At 47.2% G+C, this 23,754-nt stretch overlaps 1 protein-coding gene across 7 annotated transcripts in view; it reads right to left on the bottom strand.

Annotated features, from left to right (window-relative positions):
• Positions 1-201: 201 nt before the first annotated feature.
• Tshz3 (teashirt zinc finger family member 3) overlaps positions 202-23,754 on the bottom strand; it is a 75,436-nt gene continuing 51,883 nt past the window's right edge. For 5 of the 7 annotated variants that reach the window (NM_172298.3, XM_006539964.4, XM_017322238.2 and 2 more), the window contains one exon: positions 202-5,127. In NM_172298.3, the coding sequence (NP_758502.1) occupies positions 1,922-5,127 (3,206 nt within the window). In that variant the 3' untranslated portion in view covers positions 202-1,921. Of the gene's footprint in view, positions 5,128-21,058; positions 21,357-21,384; positions 21,462-23,754 lie in introns of those variants that run through there. The other 2 variants (XM_006539966.4, XM_006539961.3) reach the window with 2 other exon arrangements.

Below are 23,754 nucleotides of genomic sequence, written 5' to 3'. Positions count from 1 at the left end.
GACTTTATTACGACATTCCTTGCCCACAGGGGTTTAGCCTCATGTGCATCTCTGATGTCTTTCCAATTTTTATTCCTGAGGGAAATGCTATACAAGCCTCCGAGAGTTCTTTATAAACACCAAAGTTCACTAAAACTCCCCCTGATTTACGCGCAGCCTCCAACTGCCAGCACCTGGCAGACACAGCAACCGAGTCAGTCATAAACAGATCGCATACAATTTAATTTTAATGTGCTCGTTAGTCGTAGCACATCTCAGACATAATTGTGAACGCAACACAAAATTATAGCAAAAAGACAATTTTAATGCTGCCGTAGAAAAAAAGGGTTATATGAAGAGTCACATCATGGTGTGCCATCGTCAACAACAAAACAGGGCACAGAGTGTGTCACGGTGTCTGTGGTGTTTACATGCCAATATTTTATACATAGGTTCTCATATGGTGTCAGCTGTCAGTTATTTCTGCAAATTAACTGCCAGAAATGGAGACAAGAATGGCTTGGAGAGCCGGTTACCACGGGTTACCTTTCATAAGCCTAAAGATAAAACTGCAGTGTGGGATCTTGGGAGAATAATTAGGAGGAACAAAACAAAGTTACCGATTGAAATTAAAAAAAAAAAAAAAGAAAGAAAGAAAGAAAAGAAAAGAAAAAAGAGAAAGGGAAAAAAATCCCACATTATGAACTAGCAACCGAGAGGGCTTATAAATAAGTGAAGGGGCTGTCCCACAGAACGACTCTTGACTTTTAAGCAAAGGATTACAGTACAAACATTTTAAAGGCTTTATCAATGTTCAGGAAATACAGTACAAGTTGGGTTTTTTTTTTTAATCTTTTTTTTTCCTTTTCGAATAGACTTAACCCTTTGAGCACTGAGTTTACTTTGAGCATCCTTTAATTTCTAATAAATACCTTTAAGAACCATGTGCAAAATAGTTATGATGCCTGCCAGGGATGGATTTCCTGACCTCAAAACAAATGATAATAGAATGCTAATAAATATGTATAATTTAAACATGAACCCTCTATCAATATAGATGTGCCGTATAGCAAAACAAACATCATACCTTGCTTTGAGATAATGCTTCTGTATATTTTATAAATGCTATCTGTGGTATTTTCTGTATAATTTACAATGTTTGCATGTAAAAAAAAAACCATAAACCTTAAAAAAAAAGAAAAAGATAAGGAAATATACACTATACAGAGGCATGGCTTGTGCCCAGAGTATAGCAGATACATAAAACACTTGTTATAAATGCAAGAAAGAAAGGGTCATTTAACCAGTCACATTTTCCCATAAGAGTTTGAAATCTATACAATATATACATCTATGTTTCAATGTGAAAATAATATTCTTTTAAATTTCAAGGCGTGTCATACCCCTGCATAAATGGAGGTTCCTAATATTCCTTATAACTAAGCTGGTAACGAGTTTTAAAAACAGAGTTTCATACATTATTATTATTCATTATTATTTTGTTTTATTATTATCTTTTTTTTATTAACCAAATTAATGCAAAAGTGCTTCGTAGTACTCAGAGGGCTAAAGATGAAAGGGTGGGAAATGCCAGCACACCCAAGTCTCATGGAAAAAGTGTGCCTGGTTTCCTTATAAATGCTTAATTAAACCGTCTGTTAATGCATGCAGCTTGAAGCATCGAGGGGATGCTCACAATTAAATCCCATTTACACAAAGTTCCAAACACTTAGCACTGCGTTTTAACCTTCGTTATTTTACCAGTAACAACAGCTGATTATATGCACCTCTCTATTAAACACTGTACAGTTAGACCGAACAGTCCAGCCCAGAACAATCCTCTGCAGTGAACATAAGAACGTGTGCCAAGAACAAGACAGAGAGGGGCTTTAAGGTGCCTTCAGCATTTTCTCCTCCAGTCATTTCCGCTCTGGAGCAAACGCTACTGCTTCTCCAATTCAGAAACGAACAGGAGGTGGTCTTCCGGTGATTTCCCGTGGGTTTTGCTAAGGTGAAGTTTAACAGCATGCTTGCTCGCAAAGGTCCGATTACAAAGTTTGCACTGGTAGGTGGTCCCCAGATCCTCCTCCGGGGAGGATGTCACCAGTTTTTCAGACGGCGACTTGGTTTGTGCTATTTGATTGTTAATCTGTTCGGTGGACAATTTTGATAAGTCCCGTAGCCGGAAGCCCAGATGTGACTCTAGGTGGCTGATGTACGTGGAAGGAGTCCTGATTTGTGACGCACAGTCGTTACAAAAGAACACTGGGTGTCCAGTGTCCAAGTTTTTGAGGAACTTTGTTCCACCTGTCCTTCGAAGTTGGTACTTCACATTGGCCAGCCAATGGCTGATGGTGGTCATGGAGAGACCGGTGAACCTGGAGATGTGCATGCGCTCCTGGGGGCTCAGATCGGACATGATGTACTTCCCTTCTGAAGTCTGCCGCAGGCTAGCTGCAAACTGCGCCTGCAGGATTAGCAGGTGCTGAGGATTCCAGTTTGACTGGCGGCCTTTCCTCTTCTGCGCCGGAGTCGACTCCTCGGCCTCTTCCAGGGTGGCCCCGTCAATGTCAGACTTCTCAGAGATGCTGGAAGGAGTGGAGGATTTTGACGTGTGGCTCTCTGTCAAGTTCTTCAACATATCGGATATATCTGACAAGGCATTCTCACGCAGCGGCGAGTTTGACATGAATGATACGACGGCAGATGTCTTTGCCGTTGTCACCGTGGATGAGGAAGTTGCCGGGGATGTGGACGTGGGGGACAAAAGCCCTGAACCTAAAGAGCAACCTTTGTCGCTCTTCCCTTTTGTCAAGTCTATGGGCTGGTCATTGTTGACGTGGTAGAAATAGCGGTCCAGATGCTCCGCCTTCTTGGCCTGAAGGGGTGGTGGGGTGGCCACAGCTGCCTTCTCGGCCAGACTGTTGCTCATCTTGAAAAGCATGCTCATGGGGTCCAGCGCAGGCAGCGAGGGCTTGGCGGCCTTGCCCAGGTGGATGTTCATGACCGACTGCAGGGCACTCAGGGGGTTCACAAAAGGCTGTTCTGGTGGGTGGTCCGTGATAATGGCTGTGCTGCCGCTGAGACCTCCGCTCAGGGGCTTCACCAGCTCCTTGCCATTCTCTACGGGCTCTGCGGAGGGGCTCGCCTCCTTGCACGCATCTCTTGGTGGGCTGGGGCTATTCTCCTGACTTTTGAAGCTGCCGTCGCTGGAGGCCTCCATCTTGATGGGTTCGCTCTGCTCGCTGCTGCACGGGGACGGCGTGGCCCGCTTGGGTGGCGAGAGCTTGCCTTCTGGCTCTTTCATTTTCTCCTCAACTTTGGCAACTTTCTCCGTGACTTTTTTCACCAGTTCCTCCATGGCGTGAAAGTTTGTCTTGGGCATGGGAGAGGTCTGGCTGCTGGGTGGAGAGACCAGGGTCTGGGTTTTTGTGGGAGACACGATTTCGCTGTTGCCAAACATGGGTTTCAGGGGCGTGCTCTTCCCCGAGGAACCCAGGGACAACTTCATCATGTTGGGGAGCTGGTAGGCAGCGTGGATGCTGGGATAGCCGCCCCAGCTGGGAGTGCCATTCTGAGCCTTGTTGATGGCAGACGTTACTGTGTTCTCAAGGGATTTGAGGATATCTAGTCCACCTTTAGGGCTCTCTTCTAGGTCGTTTTCAGTCAAATAGTGGTACTTGGAAGAAATATCATACTTCTCCTCCTCTTCACTGGGCTTCTCTCTCTCCTTGGGTTTCTCATCCGGGACTGCTTTCTCCTTGTCCACTTCCTTTTTGATCTCCACCGCCAGCTTCGGGGAGACACTCGCGGGCGTATTGGAGGGAGACGTGAATGTGGTGGCTGCCAGTGGCACAGACTGCACCTTCTCGTCCAGCAAGGTGGTGATGGTGGGCGTGACCGGTGTCTCCATGATGGGCTTCCCCTTCTTCATGGCCGAGTTTGTGACCTTGATAAAGTGGCCAGTGACCATCATGTGAGCTGTGAGCTCCTGGAGCGTGTCATGGGAGCTTCCACACTCCATGCATTTGAGGATCTGAGACTTTCGGGCCTCGAAGTGCCATGCATAGCTGGCCCCGTTCTGGTGGCCGTACCGATTATTTGGCGTGATGTAAGGGTTGGAGTTCTTCTGCAGGGCGTCGCTGGCATCAGACAGGGTGGCTTTGGGGGTTCCACCTGTGGAATCAGGGGAGCTAGGCAGCTCCAGCTCCAGAGAAGGTTTCTTCCGAGCAGCAGGGATGATTTTGGCTGCAACGGGTGTGACAGGTTCCTTGAGAGGCACTTTTTGGTAGTGTTTAGTTTTGATCATATGGACGCTCAGGTCTTGGAGGGACTCAAAGGAGTGGCCACAGTACATACACTTGAGCACCTTCTGAGCATCCTCCTTCCCCTCCATCTCCAACAAAGACCGTTTGCGAGGCTTGGACCAGCGCTTGGGGTTGTTGTTGTCGGTCTCGTGGTTGTCATCGCGATAGTGACCTGTCTCATTCATGTGCACGGTCAGCTCTACCAGGGTGTCGTAGGCGGCGCTACAGTCTTTGCAACGGAACTTGCTGGCCCCGGTGAAAATGGAGCCGTACAGCTTGCTGCTCTGGCGGTACAGCTGCACGGTGCTGAACAGGCTGGGCTCCGGCAGCATTCGGTTCTGGGACACCTGCTGCAGGGTCTTCGCCATGGCACTCTGGTGCCAGTCAAAGCTCCCGCTGCCACAGCTGCTGCTGCTACTGCTGCTGCTGCTACTGCTGCCACCATTGTTCTCGGAGGAGGGCTGGTGCAGGTTCAGGTTGAGGTTGGACCAATAGGAATTGGACAGGAAGTTGTTGTACACGGCCTTCATCTGCTCCAGGCTATCAGACACGATGGTGTCCTCCAGGGGCACCTGGACCTCCTTGGTCTCCTCCTCATTCTTGATGGAACTGCTTTCAAAGTCAGCCATCCGGTCACTCGTCTCACTGATGTGAGACTCGCTGTCCATTTCATGGCTGGAGAACTCAGCGGCCGGTGAGTTCTGGTAGCTAGGGCAGGCCTTGCTGAGTTCCTTCTCTGGACACATGTACTTGGCTGAGGGCTCTCCATCTGCCGCTTGTTCCTCCGGCTCTACGTCATCTTCTACCAAGGCAGCTGCCTTTAACTCATCGGAAACATAGGCTGCCATGATCACAGGTGAGAACAAAGAGGAAGAGGGGAGAAAGGAAGAAAGAAAAAGAACGTTAATAAATAAGTGTGGATTGTACCTAGAATACGTTCTTGACTCTTGGGAAGGTGGCAAATGAGACGGGCGCATTTATTTGTAAAATTAAATAGTTAAAATGTGATGTTTCTTTGGAGCAAAAAAAAAAAATTCTGCTCTTCAAACATAATTTGCCACCTTATTCTTCTCAAGGGGCAACAGCTTGAAATTAAAACTAAATTTGAAATTAATGAAGCACATTCTGGAGGTGGCATTCACTTCTAAAGTAATAAATTACTTGTATCAACCTCAGAGACAGCAGTTCCTGTCTGTCAATTAATATGTCTTATGCTTCTCCTACCTCTAATGCATTTCTTAACAGACAGACTCACAATTTAAATTAAGCAAGCACTTTTTTTTAACTCATTACATTTTCGAGGCTCCATCTTTAATAAATATAAAGCACAAAAACATCAATAAGATTTTCACCTAGTAAAAAAGAAAGTTCATCGGTTATAATAGATTAAAATCAAAGATTGTGGCTTTTTTCTCCTTCTTTTCTTCGTCCTAGAAAAGTAGCTCTTTAAAGAAAAGAAAAAAAGTCCCAGAGTAAGCTTCGTGCCAAGGACAGGCGCCTGAAGTATTCTGAACGGGACAGAACATGGGGAGTGGCTCCCACCCAGCACAGGTGCTAGCCTTACAGACTCAGTCTCCTACCCACCCACCCACCCACACCATCGTGTGGAATTATATCAGAACAGGTTCAGGAAAATTGGTATGCGGAGCTCACTCCTGCTGTATAAATATATACAAGACCTGCTGGTGGACCTTACAAATGTCAAAGTGTTTGCTCTTTAGACTACTTTGTCAATATTTACTCAGCACAAGCCCCATGCATATCCTACAGGGATTCTGTCTTTTTGGAGGCCTTGTGCTGGGGATGGAAACCCAGCAGGCATTCCTGAGCAGGTGGACGGCAGGGCTCAGCAGCTGGGAGGTCTAGAAGAACCTCCACCCTTGGGGAGGCACATAGCCTGGGGAACGCCTGTGCAATGGGACACTATGGTACAATTTTTCTAACCTCTGAGTATTTTATACCTTGGTGGTCTTATCTATGCTGTGGTGTGACCAAAGCTTCATGAGCAACAGCTTTAAGTAAAGGAGAAAGGGGTTCGGGTGGGTGATTTTTTTTTCTTCCTGTCAGGACCTAAAGTGGACATAGGGTGTGCCGTGTGCACTTGCAATTCCAGCTCTGAGGAGGTAGAGGCAGCAGGGTGGGCTTGAGACTACCCTGCTCTACATAGTGAGTTCCAGACCCTCAGCCAGGGCTAAATGATAAGACCTTTTTACAAGTTGGTTCCAAAAGGCCAACGGTGGCCATGTGGAGTGGTGGGAAGATGGCACTGGTAATTGCCAAGCTGATTTTAAAAAATAAGAGATCTTAGAAAGGGAAGGGGGACGTCTCATTTGTAGAATTCAATAGGTGAGGAGATTTGCTCCAGGTAAATTTCACGTCAGAAAAATAAAGTTAAAAAGAATGGAAATGATTCTTTGAAAACCATACAATGATTACCTCTACCCCAACTCTATCAGCATCCTTCCTATATCACCATCAAATCTGCATTTGTTCTGAGCCCCACAAATTTCTAAACTGAACTTCAAGGGAGGCAACAGGTGATCTTGGATGGGAACCAGGACCCGGTTTTGAGAAAGGGACACTTTTCTTTATATGTGTGGCAGAACCTTGCAGAAGAGCTGGAGGTCACTGTCTACACCTGTCAGCAACCCTAGGATTGAGGAGGCACAGGCAAGAGGATCGGGAGTTCAGGCTAGGCTGGATCACATAGGGAGATGTGTATCAAAGAGGAAACAGGGAAGAGAGACTGCCAGAGTTTGTTGCTGTGGTGTCCAGTGTGCAGTGCTGTGGTAAACCTGGAGTCTAAGACACTGAGGGAACGTTCAGGGGACCATCAAAGAGCCTGAGGGAGACTCTTCCTGAAGACACAGTGAGGAACGTGACCCATGCGTTAGAACAGCAACCAGAAAGAGCAATAACCATCTCCCTCATAACGTTCCCCAATTTGTAGGACATTCTAGAAATCTCGACTCACAAATGACTCCAGAGAGCCAATCTGGAGGAAGGTTGGTGGGAGTCAAGTGACCAAGTGTCCCAAATTTGTCTAGACTTATCCTGGCTTAAGACTCCCCGTCTCTAAGGAGTCCATACAGTCTAGGGCAAACTGATGAGGTCTGTTCACACAGCACAGTGGAGACTGGGCACTGGTGCGTTTGCAGTTTCCCTTACACTTCTTTCAGAGGGCAACTAAAAAGGGTAAACTGAGTCTCAGTTTCTGGAAACTCACTGGGTGGCCCCAAGCACCAGGAAGAGGCTCTACTACACAAACTGGGATAAGAAAGACACAAGGCCTGTGTTGCTGCCAGAGACCTAAAGGGAAGTGGGTCCCCACCCAGACAAGGGCACATTCTGTGATGATCTGAACAGGGAATGTCCTTAATGTGCTAATGTGTTTTCAAAGCTTGGTCCTCCCCGCTACTGCTCCTGTTTAACCCGAGCTGTGACCTAGTTGTGACCTGAGACTATAACCCAGTCGGCAGAGCAGGCACTTGGATCAGGTTTGGAAGGTTTCCGGCCTGAGTACTCTGCTTCCAGCCTGGCAACAGGTGACCAGACTGGTTACATACTTGCCACTGTAATGTGACATCAGTCCCCTGAAACCAGGAGCCAAAAATTGATCCTTCCTCCCTTAAGTTGTTTATGCTAGGAATCCTGTCCCAACATTGAGAAAAGAAATGAATACGGCCACCTTGTTTCATGGATAGGCACCTCAGAGCCACAACCTGAAGCCCGAGTATCACACGCTGACGCATTGCTTAGCTTGCACAGAATTGAGAATGGGAGAGGAATAAATCTACAGACAATAGACACCGTAAGACATCAAGGAACCAGACGCCAACAGTGGACAGGGGTGTCTACAATAGCAAGATGATGTGGAGAAAATGTGCAGTTGTGAGAGGACCTGCCAGGCTCCCATGCTCTCCACGGAAGCCTCCACACACTGACTACCTGGAAAGCCATTTGAAGTCCTGTTTACAGGCATCGTCTTTAATGTTTTAATGTGATCAGCTCATACCTCAGGCTAGAAAACACACTCTGTATGTTTTCTGAGATGGACAACAGTATCAGAGTGCCATCTGATGACACTGCAACCTAATGAACAAAAAGGATGTTGGTATTGAAAAGAAAGACCCAACAGTAGGGAGTTTTCTTAATTTAAGCTGAAGATGCTACCCATAGATTCTTCCTCAACATTATTAATGGATGCCCCAAAACAGGCATGTCACTCATCTAAGGATGTCATGTGCTCTTGATCACTGATTTAAAAAAAACAAAACAAAACAAAACTCTCCAGCAAAGCATGATGGCACACACATACAATCTCAGAGCTCATGAGCTGGAAGGCTGGAGGACCAAGTGTTCAGGTCTTCAGAGACTTACTACGTTCAAAGTCAGCCCATCCTATTTGGACTCTGTCTCAAGCAAATAAACAAACACAAGAAGAAGGTGGAAATAGATCAAGTAGTGACAGAGGGGATGGAGGGAAGGGAACACCCACTTCCTCCACAAACAGGGAAGCTGTTATTCTAAGAGAAACAACCTCTTTTCCTCTGGGCCTTAGTTTCCCTAGGTGTATAAGACAGGACACCAGTGCGATGAGGTATAAGCCTCCTACCCCAGTTCCATGTTTTATAACTTTTGTGAGCAAAAGACTAAGAATTGGAGTGCTGATCTGCATTTCTGGTATATTAGCGAGCAAAGTCTCTATAAATTGTATCTGGGGTTGAAAAGGTGGTTTAAGATCGGTTAAGAATACTGCCTTTGAAGAGGACCTGAGTTCAGTTGCCGGTACCCATAGCAGGCAACTCAGAACCACCTGGAACTCCATCTCCAGAGGATCCAAACACCTATGTCTTCTGTGGGTATCTGCGCACGCACGCACGCACGCACGCACGCACGTGCGCACACACACACACACACAATTTAAAACATAAAATCTTACACTTGATCCAGTCCTGTTTTTCCTTTGTGCTGGGGATTATTAAACCCAGGGTTTTGTATATGCCAGGCAAAAAAAAACACTCTACTTGAAAATAAAGTTGTATTTATTTTTTTATGTGTACAAGTGTTTTGCCTACACGTATGTCTATGTATGCTTTGTGCCTATGGAGACCAGAAGAGGGTATTTGAAGCCACTAGAACTGGAGTTTGAGGAGTTATGGGCTGAGAGTTGAATCCAGGACCTACAGAAGCAGCCAGTGTTCTATGGCCAGTGGAACTGGAGGTATGGGTAGTTGTGAACTGAGAATTGAATCTGGGATCCTCTAGAAGAGCAGCCAGTGCTCTTAACGGGTGAGGCATCTTTCCAGTCTTTTCTTCGTGTTTGTTTGTTTGTATTAAGCTGGAGTCTTGCTATTTAGCTCAAGCTGCCTCCCACTCAGGATCTCTAGTCTCCTCTGTGCTGGTACTTCCGGCTTGTACCACTATGCCATGCCTCAGTACTTTCTTCTTGTATAGAATCACACTTGCAAAGTCTCTGGTTACACGCAGGAATTATTTCTAGATCCTAGGACAGTTAATACTCTGGTTGCGGTAAGTCAGGAGAGGACACTGGTGGCTTCAGTCACTGTGGGGGTTGGTAGGTTTTCATGTTGATGCAGTCCCTATCTCCGACATCAATGTCAGCTTTGACTCTTCCATTGGCATTTTAACCTTACCCACATCCTTATCTGAATTCTTGCATCCCGGTCTGGTTTTGCTCACAGTAGGCCAGCATTCAACACTCACTGCCTCATGTGGGATGCTGTTAGCCTGAGGTCACTGGTGGCTGCACAGAATGGTATCAACAGCCCAGTAATAGGATTGGATTTGCCTCTGCCCCCTCCCACCTCAGCACAGTGCAGACACCAACATGTCTCCCTTCCCATTTCATACCCTTCAATCTAGTACAAACAGAAGCATTGAGACTGTTATCACCCGGCTGATTGCTAACATCACTTACCTGGGAAACGCCCTCAAGACTCTCCTCTTGCTTCAGACAAATGCCCCATATCCTCAAAATATACCCAGCATCCACCCTCTTCTGCTCCCATTTCCTTCCAGCTCCTCTGGGCCTCTAAGATGTGGCAGGATCTCTCATACCCAACTCCCCACTACTCATTGCTGCCTCCAAGCTGGAAACTAGGAGCACATGCTGTGGGGTCCTCTCCTCAGGACCACAGGTGGAAGCCCATTTCTGGGATTGGGTGTGGGGGAGAGAAAAAGAAGTAGCTTTTGGTTTTGGTTTTTTTTTTTTTTTTTTTTTTTAGTTCCCACTGACATCACTGGCCTATCAGCAGGTGCTAACTAAATGGCAGCTCCATGTGATCAGGACCAAGCCCACACATCCCAAACTCCCCATCCCAGATGTCTGCCACATGTGCCCAGCTATGCAAGTCAGTTTTCTGTTACTTAACAAAATACCCAAGGCAGGCTAATATAATGAAGAAAAAGATGTAGTCAGCTCATAGGTTTGGAAGCCTCAGATCTAAGCTGTCCAGTGCTGGCTTTGCGAGGACTCCATTACACATAACTAACCTCTATGTGGAGGAAAACACCAGGCCTTAGAAGGGGACAGCAGAGGACCTCGGGGCACAATGTGCTCCTTCCACATGAGGACTAATGCAAGGTCCAAAAGAACTACCTTAATTTGATCTGAGGCCAAACCTAAGGACCTCCCTCTAAGCTCACCTTAGTGGTCCCACCACTTCTCATATCCTCACACGAGGAATCAAGTGTCAAACTATAAATCTATGGTAGACGCTTTCCAATCACTTGCCAGCCACGGCTCAGGTCCATAGCAGACACTCAACCTATATCCACAAAAGGCACGAGTGAACGAACATCCCAGCTGACTTCTTCTGACATCCTCTATAGCCAACTCATTCAGCTGGGTCCAGATTCAAGTCCGTCCCAGGATGGAGATGTGCTAAGGATGTGTTGTCAAGCCCTTTCTGGATCTGCTGTCTACGCGTGACTGACACGGATTCGCCATATTGCCTTTCTGCTTCATGTCTAAGACTGAACTCTCTGGCCAGTGCCAACAGAGGATGTAGATGGACTGTGGCGGGGAAGAGGCTTCCGTCCCAACTACCCACAAGAACATTCCTGAGAAAGAGGCTCAGAAATGCGTCTTTTTAAAAACTGTAATGACCCAACACTCCTGGAAGGGCAAGTTACCAAGGAAACGATGACCCAGCCTACTAGATGCACTGGTTAAAAGGATCTCACATTCCTTGCCTCTGATCTTTCCAAGGGTTGAGGGAAGAGGTGAAGCAATCTTCAGGAACTTTTTAAACAAACAAACAAACAAACACTGTCCCTCATTTTCAAATGATTACACTGAGCCATTTCTGACTCCAAGACCCTCACCCTGGGTCTGGACGAGAAACGGCAGCCCCAAAGTGGGAGTATGCTGGAATCCATACAGAATATTTCCAGTAGGATCTCACACTTTCCCCTCCAGCCCTCTCAACCATATTTATCATCCTTGGCTAAGCTCCACCTCTAGGTAAGGAGGAAATTAATGTGTTTTATACAAATACAAATAGCAAGCGGAGGAGCACGGGAATGTCTTTCTTGAGGAAGTGGAAATTACTTCATCACACGGTTAGTGAGCTCTCAAGATGAAAAAGCAAAAGCTTGGGTCTGGGCACTCAGGCCAGAGGCTGTGGGTGGACAGCTGGGCAGGGAGAGGGAGTATGGCTGGGAAGAAAGGAAGTAGCTCTACCATGCTCCGAGAAATGATTACAAGATGCCCTCTATCTGTGAGCATATTTGGGGCTGAAATAAAGGTTGTGGAGTTCGAAATCTAGGAGCTAGAGACAGTGCTTTACAGACTCCCTTCCCATGGCTGTTAGTAGAGAGAAAACCAGAGAGCAGGCTTCTTGTATGCTGAGCCTGCATCTGCCCCACATCATTGTCCAGGCTTAGTGACAAGGAGGCAAGGGTGGGAGTCAAGGTCAGTCCCTTGGGAAGGTAAAGACTTTGAAAGGAATCCTCAGAGATTTATCTATGCCAGCCTGAACGAAGATGGCATTCTCATACCCAGTGAGGGTAGAGAAGGCCATAGCAGCCTCAACAAACCTCTCCTCTACTGTGATCACGCTGGAGCCATGGAACTGTCCAGAAGATGCCAGGGACATGCCTAAAATTGGACAGCTGTTGGGCACTCCAGGACTCATACACAGCACAAGTCTGTGTCAAGGATCATGAATCGCACTTAAAGCCAATGTCAAAGCCAGCCTCCAGGAGTCTCTAAGTCCTCCCGCTGTTACTGAATGTGAAAGGACAAGAAAAGATGCCAGCAGCATCAGGAGGTGTCTGAATCACTACTGCCTGCCACAGGGACACCTCTCCCAAGGGCTCCCATCAAAGTAGAGCTCCAGGAAATACATGAGAGAAATGTTCAAGAGCTGGGACCATGGAGAGGAGCAGCCTCCATGCCTGGCTGGCATTTCTACATTGCATTTTCTTCTAGTAAACTATGCCAAGTCACAGCTGTGGAAGGCTGGCTCTTAGTGCCTTTGCTGCCCCAGGCTGGTCATGTGGCTGCTGTCTAGTCTCTGAGGTCCAGATTCTTCATCATGAACAAGAGAAAGCAAGCAGAGTAAGCAGAATGTTGGCCAAAGTCATCTCCTGGGTCCCACCAAAGATGTCATGATGCATGAAGCTAGCAAAAAACCTAGGTGCTTTTCCAAGCTAAAGGGCCTCTTCAAATGTGGGTGTACCAACTGCACAGGGGTTTGCTTTCGGTGGATGGTCCTGGATTAACTCTAAGCTCAGCATCCTCGTGTCCAGCTTTGGATGGGGATCCCTCAAAGCCACCCATCAGGCCTTGCTGCCTTTCAAAGGAAGCTATAGCCTCGAGATGAAGGCCTTGGAGAAGAAAAGGCAGAACGAAAGGACAAGGAAGGAGGCATTTGACCCCACGCATGTTCTCCAGTGACTCCAGCCCCTGTCTGTGGTACTTCTAGGAAGGAAAGGGCTATAGCAATGGCCAAGCTCAACTCTACCCAGCAGGAACACTGCTTGGAAATCATCAAAGAATGTCCAGTGCTTCCTCAGTTGGAGGTCAGTAGGTGCTTCAAGAAGCTACTTTGGACACCTGGACCTTACTGGCTGCCAGTCAGGCTACATCCTGCAAGCTAAATCCAGTCCTCATGTCAGCTCAGCTCCTACTCTAGGTCATCCGTGTGTGTGTGTGTGTGTGTGTGTGTGTGTGTGTGTGTGTGTGTGTGTGTTGGGGGGAGGTTAGGTTAGGGGGTCAGGGGAGGTTCAAGGGATTGAGGAGGGAGAGTTCCAAGACCTCAGAAAGTCCCACTTAAATCTAACCAGGAAAACCCAGATGGACAAATGATGTTGATTTAAGATATAAGAATTTCTGCCTTATGAAGACAGTGTAGGTAAATACAGAAGGCTATATGCCCTCTGAGATTTTTTTCTTTCTTTCTTCCTTTCTTTCTTTCTCTCTCTCTCTCTCTCTCTCTCTCTCTCTCTCTCTCTCTCTCTCTCTCTCTCTCTCTCTCCCTCCCTCCCTCCCTCCCTCCTTCCCTCCCTCCCTCTCTCTCTCTCTCTCTTTCTTTCTTTGGCTGGTTGGTTGGTTGGTTGGTTGGTTGGCTTGGTTGTTGTTGTTATTGATTTGAGACAAGGTTTCTCTGTGTAGCCCTGGCTGTTCTGGAACCTGCTCTGTAGACCAGGCTGGCATTGAACTCACAGGGATCCACCTGCCTCTGACTTCTGAGTGTGATAGCACCACCTAGCACTCTGGGTTATTTTTACATGGGATTCTACAGTGTGCTTTACAATAACCAACCCTTCTGGAACCACAGAATTTACTGTATCTGCTGCAGGTTGATTTGGGACTCAAGAACTCTCCTCAGATGTCCAAAGAGTCAAGACCCTAGAGCTTTGGAGGTATGGAGAGGTGAGAGCTACGTTGTCACTGACTAAATACTGACTCCACACCTCCCCCAGCATCCTCAGGCCTTGACACTCAACACAGAGATCTATTTCTATCTGCTGATTGGTAGAGAATCAAATCATCAAGACTGGATGAGAATGGGGCGGGTGGGGGGCGTGGCTCAGTGGTAGAGCCCCTGCCTAGAATCCCCCAGTGAGGGGCTGGGGGTGTGGCTCAGTGGTAGAGCTCCTGCCTAGAATATTCCTGTGAGGGGTTGGGAGTGTGATTCAGTGGTAGAATTTTTACCTATGACTCACCAATAAGGGATTACTAGCATGGCTCAGCAGTTAGAGAGCTTGCCTAGAACACAGGAATCCCTAGATCGGTGGGGGGGGGGGGGTGGGGTGGATAAAGAGTAAAAAAATGGCAAAAATAAAGGGGTGGGGAGATATAACAGAAGTGGGCCTAGCTAAACAGGTCTTTGATAACATCAAGGGAATGAGGCTGCATTTTGGCCATTTGCCTGGTTACTAGATATGCAACAGGGAGAGAAACAGAAATGGTTCTAGAGAATGAAGGTTTATGCCTGGGATCCAGGAGACAGCAGATGTTCTCTGTCCACCCACCTGGACACCAGAGTCACATCAAGACATCTAGAAGCTATTATGAATAATGGCCACTGAAGACCAAGGGAAGAAGACATCTGGAGGACCAGGTCCCTTGCAAGCATCACTGCTGCATGTAGAGGATCTCAGAAAACAGGAGAAAATTCCAGTGTCCCAAGCCAGGCCCGAGGGAAGGGCATGGTCTGATGTTACAGAGAAGCACACATGACTGAGTTCTAATGGAGAGGCCTTCTCTAGAAGGCTGGGCACACTGGGATGACAACCTCCCTTAGATTGATGGTTCTCCCCACTAGCAAGGTCAGGAATATTAATTTTGTACATGTTAATTTGATGTAATGTGCACAGCGAAGGCGCATTCGGTTGGGGACCACTGTGTTAACAGAGCAGCGCTGTTTCCAGGCCAAGAAAATCAGAGCATCAGTTGACTGGCAGGAGAAGGTGGTGCGTATAAGACCATGTCAGTCTGGCTCAGCCAGGGTTGACAGAAGGTTACTGCAGACATTACGGTCTGCCGCTGCTTAGTCGAGCAGGGACAGCTCAGCTCTGAAGACATCTTCCCATGGAGTGAGAGTCCCCTGCAGCTCCAGAGACTCGGCGTCCAGACCAGGAGTTGCTTCTCCAGATGTGGCAGAAGACAAGTGGCTTAGGTACCTCCAGATCATCAACATCAGCAAACCCAGCGACACCTGCACATGTCTGCTGACTGAACACTTCTCACAGCACCAAGTCAGGGAATCAGCCTCGGTGCCTGCCACAGATGTGTGGAGAAAGGAAATGTGGTGCGTGAAGTATTACTCAGCCAGAAAGAAGGAAATTACGTCATTTTCAGGAAGGTAGATGGAACCAGAGATCACTGTGTTAAACGATACAAGCCAGACTCAGGAAGAAAATTACTGCATGTTTTCTCTCTAATGTAGACTCTAGATTGTAAGAGAGAACAGACAGAGAAGAAGGTAAAAGAGGAACAATTAGGAAAGAGGAGCGTGACCACTAGAAATGGGGGAGGATGGACAAGGAGGAAGGACATGATGAGAGTCCATTATATAGATGTTCAAATATCACAGTGAAATCCACTATTTTTGATAATTAATTCACATTAAAATAGCTTAAGATAATATTTCAACATGAAAGTAGGAGCTGTAGAGTCACACACAAGGCCCCCACACTTCAGGCTTGTGTCCCTAGAATCCTGCCCCGGAGACAGTGTCAGCAATATTTATCCAGATTTCCCTCTTCTCCTAAGGCAGAGGACTAAGAGAAAGAGGGGACCAGGCAGCTGGCAGGTTCTTCCATGTGCTTCTGCAAGGGATACTTCGCTAGAGTCATGGCATCTAGTCTGTGCAAAGAACACCTCACATGGCAAAAGCTCACATGGCAAAGCAACCAACAACCTTCGGCAAATCTTTAGATAATAGTAAGTGAACACCTGACTTAGAGACCATCTGAATGACCTTTGCCCTTAGCATCAAGCCCATAAGCTATCCGAGCAGCTAGCCAACAGTGGTGTGCAAGGATGTTTAGCTCTCTAAGGTGTCTGTATCCTTCCCTCTGTCCCACAGTAGCATTTTAATACACCTAACACAGCAGAGCCACGATGTAACCAGTCTGTCCTGGGGGAGGGTCTGGTTGATGCCATCTGGCTAAATCTGTTGGCCAGTTATGGTCTTTCAGCTTACATGGCTCCTAGTGTTAGAATAAGCTGTAGCAAGAATGGGCAGAGACATGAAAGTTCCTGCTGGCCCTCCATTCTGCCTCTTGCTGAGCTCAAGGTAGGGTTCCCCTGGAGTAAAACCCAAAGTGCAAGCCTTCAACCCTATGCCCTTCTCTCCCTTACTCTAAAAGCAAAGAGGTGAATCCCAACTTGTGGTGGAGCCAACCACTTTGGACAACTTCCTAGGGAGAAAGAATTCTCTCATCTTGGAAGAGAAGCAGGGTGGACTTTCATGGATGTTTGCACTTCCCCTGAGCAGAGTCATGATTCTGTGTCCCCCACAATTGCAGTTGGCACATGGGAGCCTGTAGAGGTAAAGCAGAGTGCATTTGTAACTTGTGGTCTTCAGTAAGGCAGCTCGACTGTCTACACACTTGACAGTCTGAACTCTCGAGAGAAGCACAACGGATAACTGAGCAATGGCTCCGGGAATTGGGGGGGTCCAGTCCTTGAAATGGGCACTTTCAAACTGGCCTTATGTGTACAACTCAGTTCTCACTGGGACTCACTGACTCTTCCCCCTAACATCTAAAGAGTTGTGTCTATTAAAAAAAAAAAAGAGGAATGGATGGCTTGAGTCAAGCAGGAATTAAGATTTACATGGAAAATAAGGCAATCGATGTATGCAAGATTATTTATCTATTCACACATTCACTAGCCCATTCCTCCATCTGCACTCATTTATTCACTCATTCACCTATAATCCATCTATCTACTCATTATCTGTTGATCCTATTTATCTACCCATTGGTCCATCCATCCATCTATCCATCTATCCATCCATCCACCCAACATACAATGGACACAATTAAATATTGCAAATGCTTGGATTAGAGATAAGAACCTACAAATGGTGACAAAAAAATGAATGAGTCAGAATCACAGCCTTCATTTCTTTACACCATCAAGATGGCCTTTGTTACACCGAGTACAGGGCCATTAAGGAGTCTGTGATCAGCAAAAATGTCTTAGCTTGACATTCAGAGCCTCATATAATCAAGCTCCCTGTTACCTTTTTAGGGTTTTTCTTTTTTCCTAGGGCTGGCATACAGAGCCGTGTGCATACTAGACAGGTGCTCTACCATTGAGCCACCTACTCAGCCCCTCATTGGGGGATTCTAGGCAGATGCTTAGCTGTAAGCAGCAATATCTTTCAGTGTTTCTCTTCTACTGCCCCAGTCCACAAACTCATGCTACACTCTCATAATGTCGTCTGGCCTTGACTTACGCTGTTTCTTCCTGTTTACATGGAATGTTGATCTTTTCATGTCCTCCTACCTGTCTACCTGCCTTCAAAGATTCCATTCATTCCACAGCCCCCATATCTGAATGTGACCTCCTTAAATCTCAGGGATGACCAAATGGATGGGAAGTCTTCTCTACACTCTAAATTCTGGTGAAATGGGCAATTTATCAGCACAATTTTTGTGCATCTCTCTTGGTACTGACCTCTCCGAGAGCTCTACAGCACCTGACCATGGGCATGAACTGCATCTCCCCACACAAGAACTTCTTAACATCTGTGCTCTTCTCCCCACCCGGCATTCTAGCCATCCTTGGTGACTTCAGGTGGATTTCAAATAGTTCTGTTGATGGACTTGCCACGAGCCAAGAGTCACCTCAGGCGGAAGTGTCTTCTAGCTTCCTGGACAAGCGTTGGGTGTCTGGATAGATGATCCAGGACTGGGACAAACAAATCCAGTTTTTCCTCTCGGCCACTTAGTTCCCACCAATAATGACTATGAAACTAATTATTTATTAATAAGTGCCCAGGCCACAAGCTTTGGCTCATTCCTTGACCATCTTGTAACTTATTTAACCCAAGCAAACTATTCAATGTCTTCCACACAGTTAGTTACCTCTCCTCAGCTTCATGTGTCCAAGACTGGGCAAATTTCCTCTTTCCTCTACCCTGAGTTCAGCTCCCTGCTGCCTCACATCTGCCTCCTCAGTGTTCCAGCTCAGATCTCTCCTTTACCCTGAGTTCCTCTGCCTGCTGGTTTGCATCCTTTTTCCCAGCTTTGCCAAGCAAATCTCTTACACTGCTAAGCATTACCCAGAATCCTCTCTCCCTGCTCGATGTCCCACCTCCTATTTCCTGCCTCAGCTCATTGGCCACAAGTTTTTTATTGACAGGCAGTGCTTATAAGAGCTTCTCTCTACACAGGCATACCCATGCCCTGCTGAAAATCTCTTTCAGCTCTGCTTCCACTTTGCAGAGCAGAAAACCAAGAATATACGTGTATCTCGAGAGTCCTCATCTTATAACCAGATGAAGACTCTGAAGAGAATGTACTCATCATGACTCCAGAGGAGCTCGGCCCTGCTCTCTCTCCCCATCAGACCTAAGAACTGTAGCTAACACTCAGTCAGGATTAGGCAGCTCTGTGCCATCCCTCAGTCAGCCTTGGTCCTGTGTTCAGCTAGCCTACACTGACTACACAGTACTCAGCAGGCCCCTACCTAGTACTCAGTCAATATCCAACCAGCCCAGATCAAATCTGTACTAAGCCAGTATTCAGACTCATATAGATTTTACCCTGTCCTTACTTAGCACACATAATACATAGAAAGCACTAAGGAAAAATCTAGCACCCGTGAGCACTAACCCAGGTCTCACTGGACACCCAGTCAACCCCACTCTCCTCACTCATCATCCAGTTACATAGCTAGTCAGGACTCAACAGGCACTTACCCTGGCCTCACATGACCAATACATGTGTGGAACACTATGAAAGCTTCCTAGCCAGGTTAAAGAAACCAGAGTTTTCATAGTTCCAAAGCACTGGCAATATTGCATATGCTAAGAGATCCCAACCTACTTTTTACTTAATAAAATGAGCATCTACAAACCAGTATACAAGTAAGACTCACTGGTCAGTGCATGACAGTGTTTGTCTAAATCCAGTCTCATACATTTATATCAACATTTATTTAGTATGAGTTCAGCGCTTCCTAACTCAAGAACCTTCCATACTTTATGGCGAAGTGAGGGGAGAAGAAAGAGGAAGAGGGAAGACGAGGAACAGGAGGAGAGGAGGGGGAAGAGAAGGGGAGAGGAAGAGTGGGTGGTGGAGAATGAAGAGGAAGAGGAGGAAGAGGAGAGGAAGTGAGGGAGAGGAGTCAGATAATAGAATAAGTTGGTGGTCACACTCCCTGGAATATGCTTCCCCACTGTAGCCTTTGCATGGAGAGTATGATGGCTGTGTGTGTGTGTGTGTGTGTGTGTGTGTGTGTGTGTGTGTGTGTATCAATAAAGACTGGAACATATGTACTCTGATCCCATTAGGGCTCTACATCATGGGATAACTTGTGTCCAGACAGAAGAGGTCAGCCCTTTAGACCTTGGGGTCTTTCATCAGCATTTCTTAGACTACCCCAGAAGTAGACAAACAAGCTAATAGCACAAAATATGTATCTGTAGATATAATAATAAGTCAGGATAAGGTAATATGGCATTTGGGAAGACAGAAAAAAATAGAATCTTTTATGCAGCTGCAGAAGCACAACTCATCCTGACCACCCTGCAAAAATGTGAGGCACTGTCTAGAAAGTTACACCAACAAGTACTCGGTCACCCAGCAAGTTCATCCCCAGATGTTTCTCCAGCAGAAGCACAAACATCTGGCACATAGTGAACTAGCTCATGATGTCCTTAGGGAAACTTCATCATAAACTGTAAGAAACTGGAAGGAACTACATCAACCGTAGAGAGACACCATGGCAGTATATTATACAGCAGAGAAAAAGACATTATAGGAAACACCAGGGAGAAATCCCAGAGGCTGGGAGATGTGCCTCTGTGGTATACTACTTACCTAGAAACCACTGGTGAGAGGTGAGCCAATGGCAAAGCATTTACCTAGAATCCTAGAAGATGGTTGAGAACATAAATCTGCCATAGAGCCCCTGCCTAGAATCCCCCAGTGAGGGGCTGGGGGGGAGGGTGGCTCAGTGCTAGAGCCCCTGCCTAGAATCCCCCAGTGAGGGGCAGGGGGTGTGGCTCAGTGGTAGAGCCCCTGCCTAGAATCCCCCAGTGAGGGGCTGGGGGCGTGGCTCAGTGGTAGAGCCCCTGCCTAGAATCCCCCAGTGAGTGGATGGGGGCGTGGCTCAGTGGTAGAGCCCCTGCCTAGAATCCCCCAGTGAGTGGATGGGGCATGGCTCAATGGCAGAATTCTTGCCTAGCATGCACAAGACCCTGGGCTCATCCCCAACACTGCAGCAAAAGAAAATGCCACAAATAATATTAAGTGAAGCCTAAGCCACTGGGCACAACAGAGAATGCACTACTTTAATCCATTTGTGTAAATTTCAAAATTAGGCAGAATTAACTTGTGGTGTTATAAGCCAAGTGTGTTTGTTGCCCTTAGGGAGAAAATAGCCATGAAAGACAAAGAGACTCTGGACTGTCATGTCTGAGCCCTGGTGAGATGCATTCTTTCGCCCAGGGAAAATGTATCGACCTACACTAACGTGCTGTCCTGTTGTTGTGTTATAATGCAAATAAAATAAATTAATGAAATTTACAAAGCAATGTAACTCTTCAAATGTTCACCTGGGAAGATCTCTGAGACATAGTGTGGAAAATGAAAGAAGTCTCTTCTGGGGGAGCTCTGTGATGGGTGCCCCTCTGGCGAATCCCACCTGGATGTGAACAGATCCTGCAGGTGCAGGATGGCATGTGCTGTTGAGAGACGACTGAGGAGAGAGGCTCTTACCGCCACCATTGAAACTCACGGGCCACTGAGAAGCCTGAGAAAAACCATCAGAGTGAATGCATTTGCATTTTAGCACCTGCTGCATGTCAGGCTCTGTACAGGGCATGTTCTACGGGGACCACTGAAGGCACAGCACCCGTGAGCATGCGGCACACAAACATACCTGGGGAGACAGGTTTCCTGTCCTGGGGGGCTGGATACAAAGGTGGAGGTGTCTGAGTAGCCGCCTTTGCCAGGATGCCAAGAAGTCCAACCCATCTCCATATCCTGCCTCAGTTTCCCAGCGATCCTGGCATTCTGGGTGAAGATGACACCCACAGTGATAATGGACAACAGAACAAGACAATAGGCAAATGCTGTGCTTAATCTCCATGGAAACAAGAGGCAGGAGCCTCCATCTAAGAGCCTGGTCTTCAAGCTTCCTAATGCTACGACCCTTTAGTACAGTTCCTCATGTTGTGGTGAACCCAACACCAACCATTAAATTGTTTTTGGTGCTACTTTCTAACTATAATTTTGCTACTATTATGGATCATAGTGTACACATCTATATTTCCTAATGGTCTCTTGTGGAAAGGTCATTTGACTCCCAGAGGTTGTGGGACCCACAGGTTGAGAAATGCTGATCTAAGAGGCTGCTGGGTGAACCGCAAAGCACACAGGGAGTGTGGATGTTGCAGCCACAGGTGGGATGACATTCTCGCTGTGGTTCCCAGTGAGACTCCGGGGTCTCCTTTACTTCAGATTCAGGTCCAGACATGGCTCTGTCAGGCAGCCACTGAGTGAGTCCCACCCCTCCAAATGCCCAGGGTTCCCACACAGCTGTACAGATCACCTGACTAACTCTCTGAGGAGCCCTGAGGCCATGTTGTCTGGCAAAGCAGGTGTTTGTGAGCAGGGATGACTCAATGAGATGTTCAGGGTGACCCCTCCCCCCCAGCAGGGTGGCATTTCTGACAGGTGGTTCACTGAAAGTAAGGCAATCCCCCTTCCCTTCTCCCCTCCCCTCACCACCTGCCTCACTCCTTCCTCCTTAGTACCAACAGAAAGTTCTGGATGTAGATATAAAAGCAACCTGGCTATGACATCTGTCACTCTGGGTTGATTAGACTGGTCTGGCTGGCTAAGCAGTGCCTCCTCTCTCTCTCTCATTGTTCCCTTGATATCCCTTCTGAAAGGACATACTTGGTCAGTGAAGCAGGCCTCCTCCCCCAATAGATAAGGGTCATTCTTCAGTCAAGAGCATAGAAGAAGCTACTTCCCGCTAGACCCCTGAGCAGCTCTCAAGAACGTCCCATGAAGGATCTTCTGATTCTAATCCAGATATGCCACCTCACCTCACCCCACCCCACAGGTTTACAGGAGAAAGAGCATACCGAACAAACCAGCCGCTAGCTACCCATCCGCCACCTGCACAGACCCTCCTAACCTACCCGCCCATCTCACATCCCGGAAGTGCTGGCGAAAAGTCCCAGAGATTCTGCTCCTAAAACATGGCCACTGCTCCACAGCGAGCAGGAGGCATTTTCTGAGACAAGGCAGAACCACGTGACTGGCACTGGGAACAGAGCTGCATGGAGCTCCAAGAAAGCCCTCAATGACCTACTGATGCCTAGGTGGCATACAGGGACCTTGGGGATCTCGTCGTGTCCCCGTGTCTTCATGCTTCCTGTACACACAGAATGCCACACTGGGCCTTTGCTCCTGTGGCTCAAAAGCATTTACCTTTGGAAAATCAGCAAAGGCCTTGTTTGCTGTGCACTTTGCCGTCCCCTCAGTCCCAGCCTGTCCCTGTCACCTGCATATATCCAAGGATCTTTCAGGATTTTGCAGCTTATAAACTCCTGCCATTGTGTCAGCAGCCTCTGGTCCAGGCAGGTCTAGGAACATGCTACCAACTGCTTGATAAACCTTTGAATTTGATTATACTTTCCACTGAAAGGATGTTGTCTTTAATCCCAGGAGGCAGAGGCAGGACTCTTGAGTTCTAGGCCAGGCAAGGCTACCCTGTCTAAGAGAGGCGGGGGTGAGGGTGGGGGATAAAAAGAAGAGAAAAAGAAGAAAAGATCTGCCTGAGTCACACGTGGTACCGCACACCTATAAAGCCATCACTCGAGAAACCAAGGCAGATGGGAGTGGATGGGTGGGTGGAGGAGCACCCTCATAGAGGTAGGAGGAGGGGGGATGGGATAGGGAGTTTCCTAAGGGGAGACCTGGAAAGGGGAAAACATTTGAAATGCAAATAAAGAAAATATCCAATTAAAAATAAAATAAAATAAAATAAAATAAAAATAAGCAACCAAGGCAGGGGGATTAAAACCTGGAAGCTACTCTGAGCTATGTAGGAAGACTCTATCTTAAGAAAATGAAGCACAAAGGGAAGATGTAAACAGAGAAGGCAGACTTTGTGCCTGTGTGCATCACTTGCATGCTTAGGATCTCTGAGGCATTTCCAGAAAGAGTTAAAACCCTGGGGCCCACGAGACTGGCTGGCTCAGTCAGCAAAAGCCCTTGCTTTCACTGTCAGTAAAAG

The sequence above is a fragment of the Mus musculus genome, chromosome 7, assembly GCF_000001635.26.
Source record: "Mus musculus strain C57BL/6J chromosome 7, GRCm38.p6 C57BL/6J".
Lineage (NCBI taxonomy): Eukaryota > Metazoa > Chordata > Mammalia > Rodentia > Muridae > Mus > Mus musculus.
The sequence above is the reverse complement of the archived record's forward strand: the minus strand, read 5'-3'. Positions and strand labels throughout refer to the sequence as shown.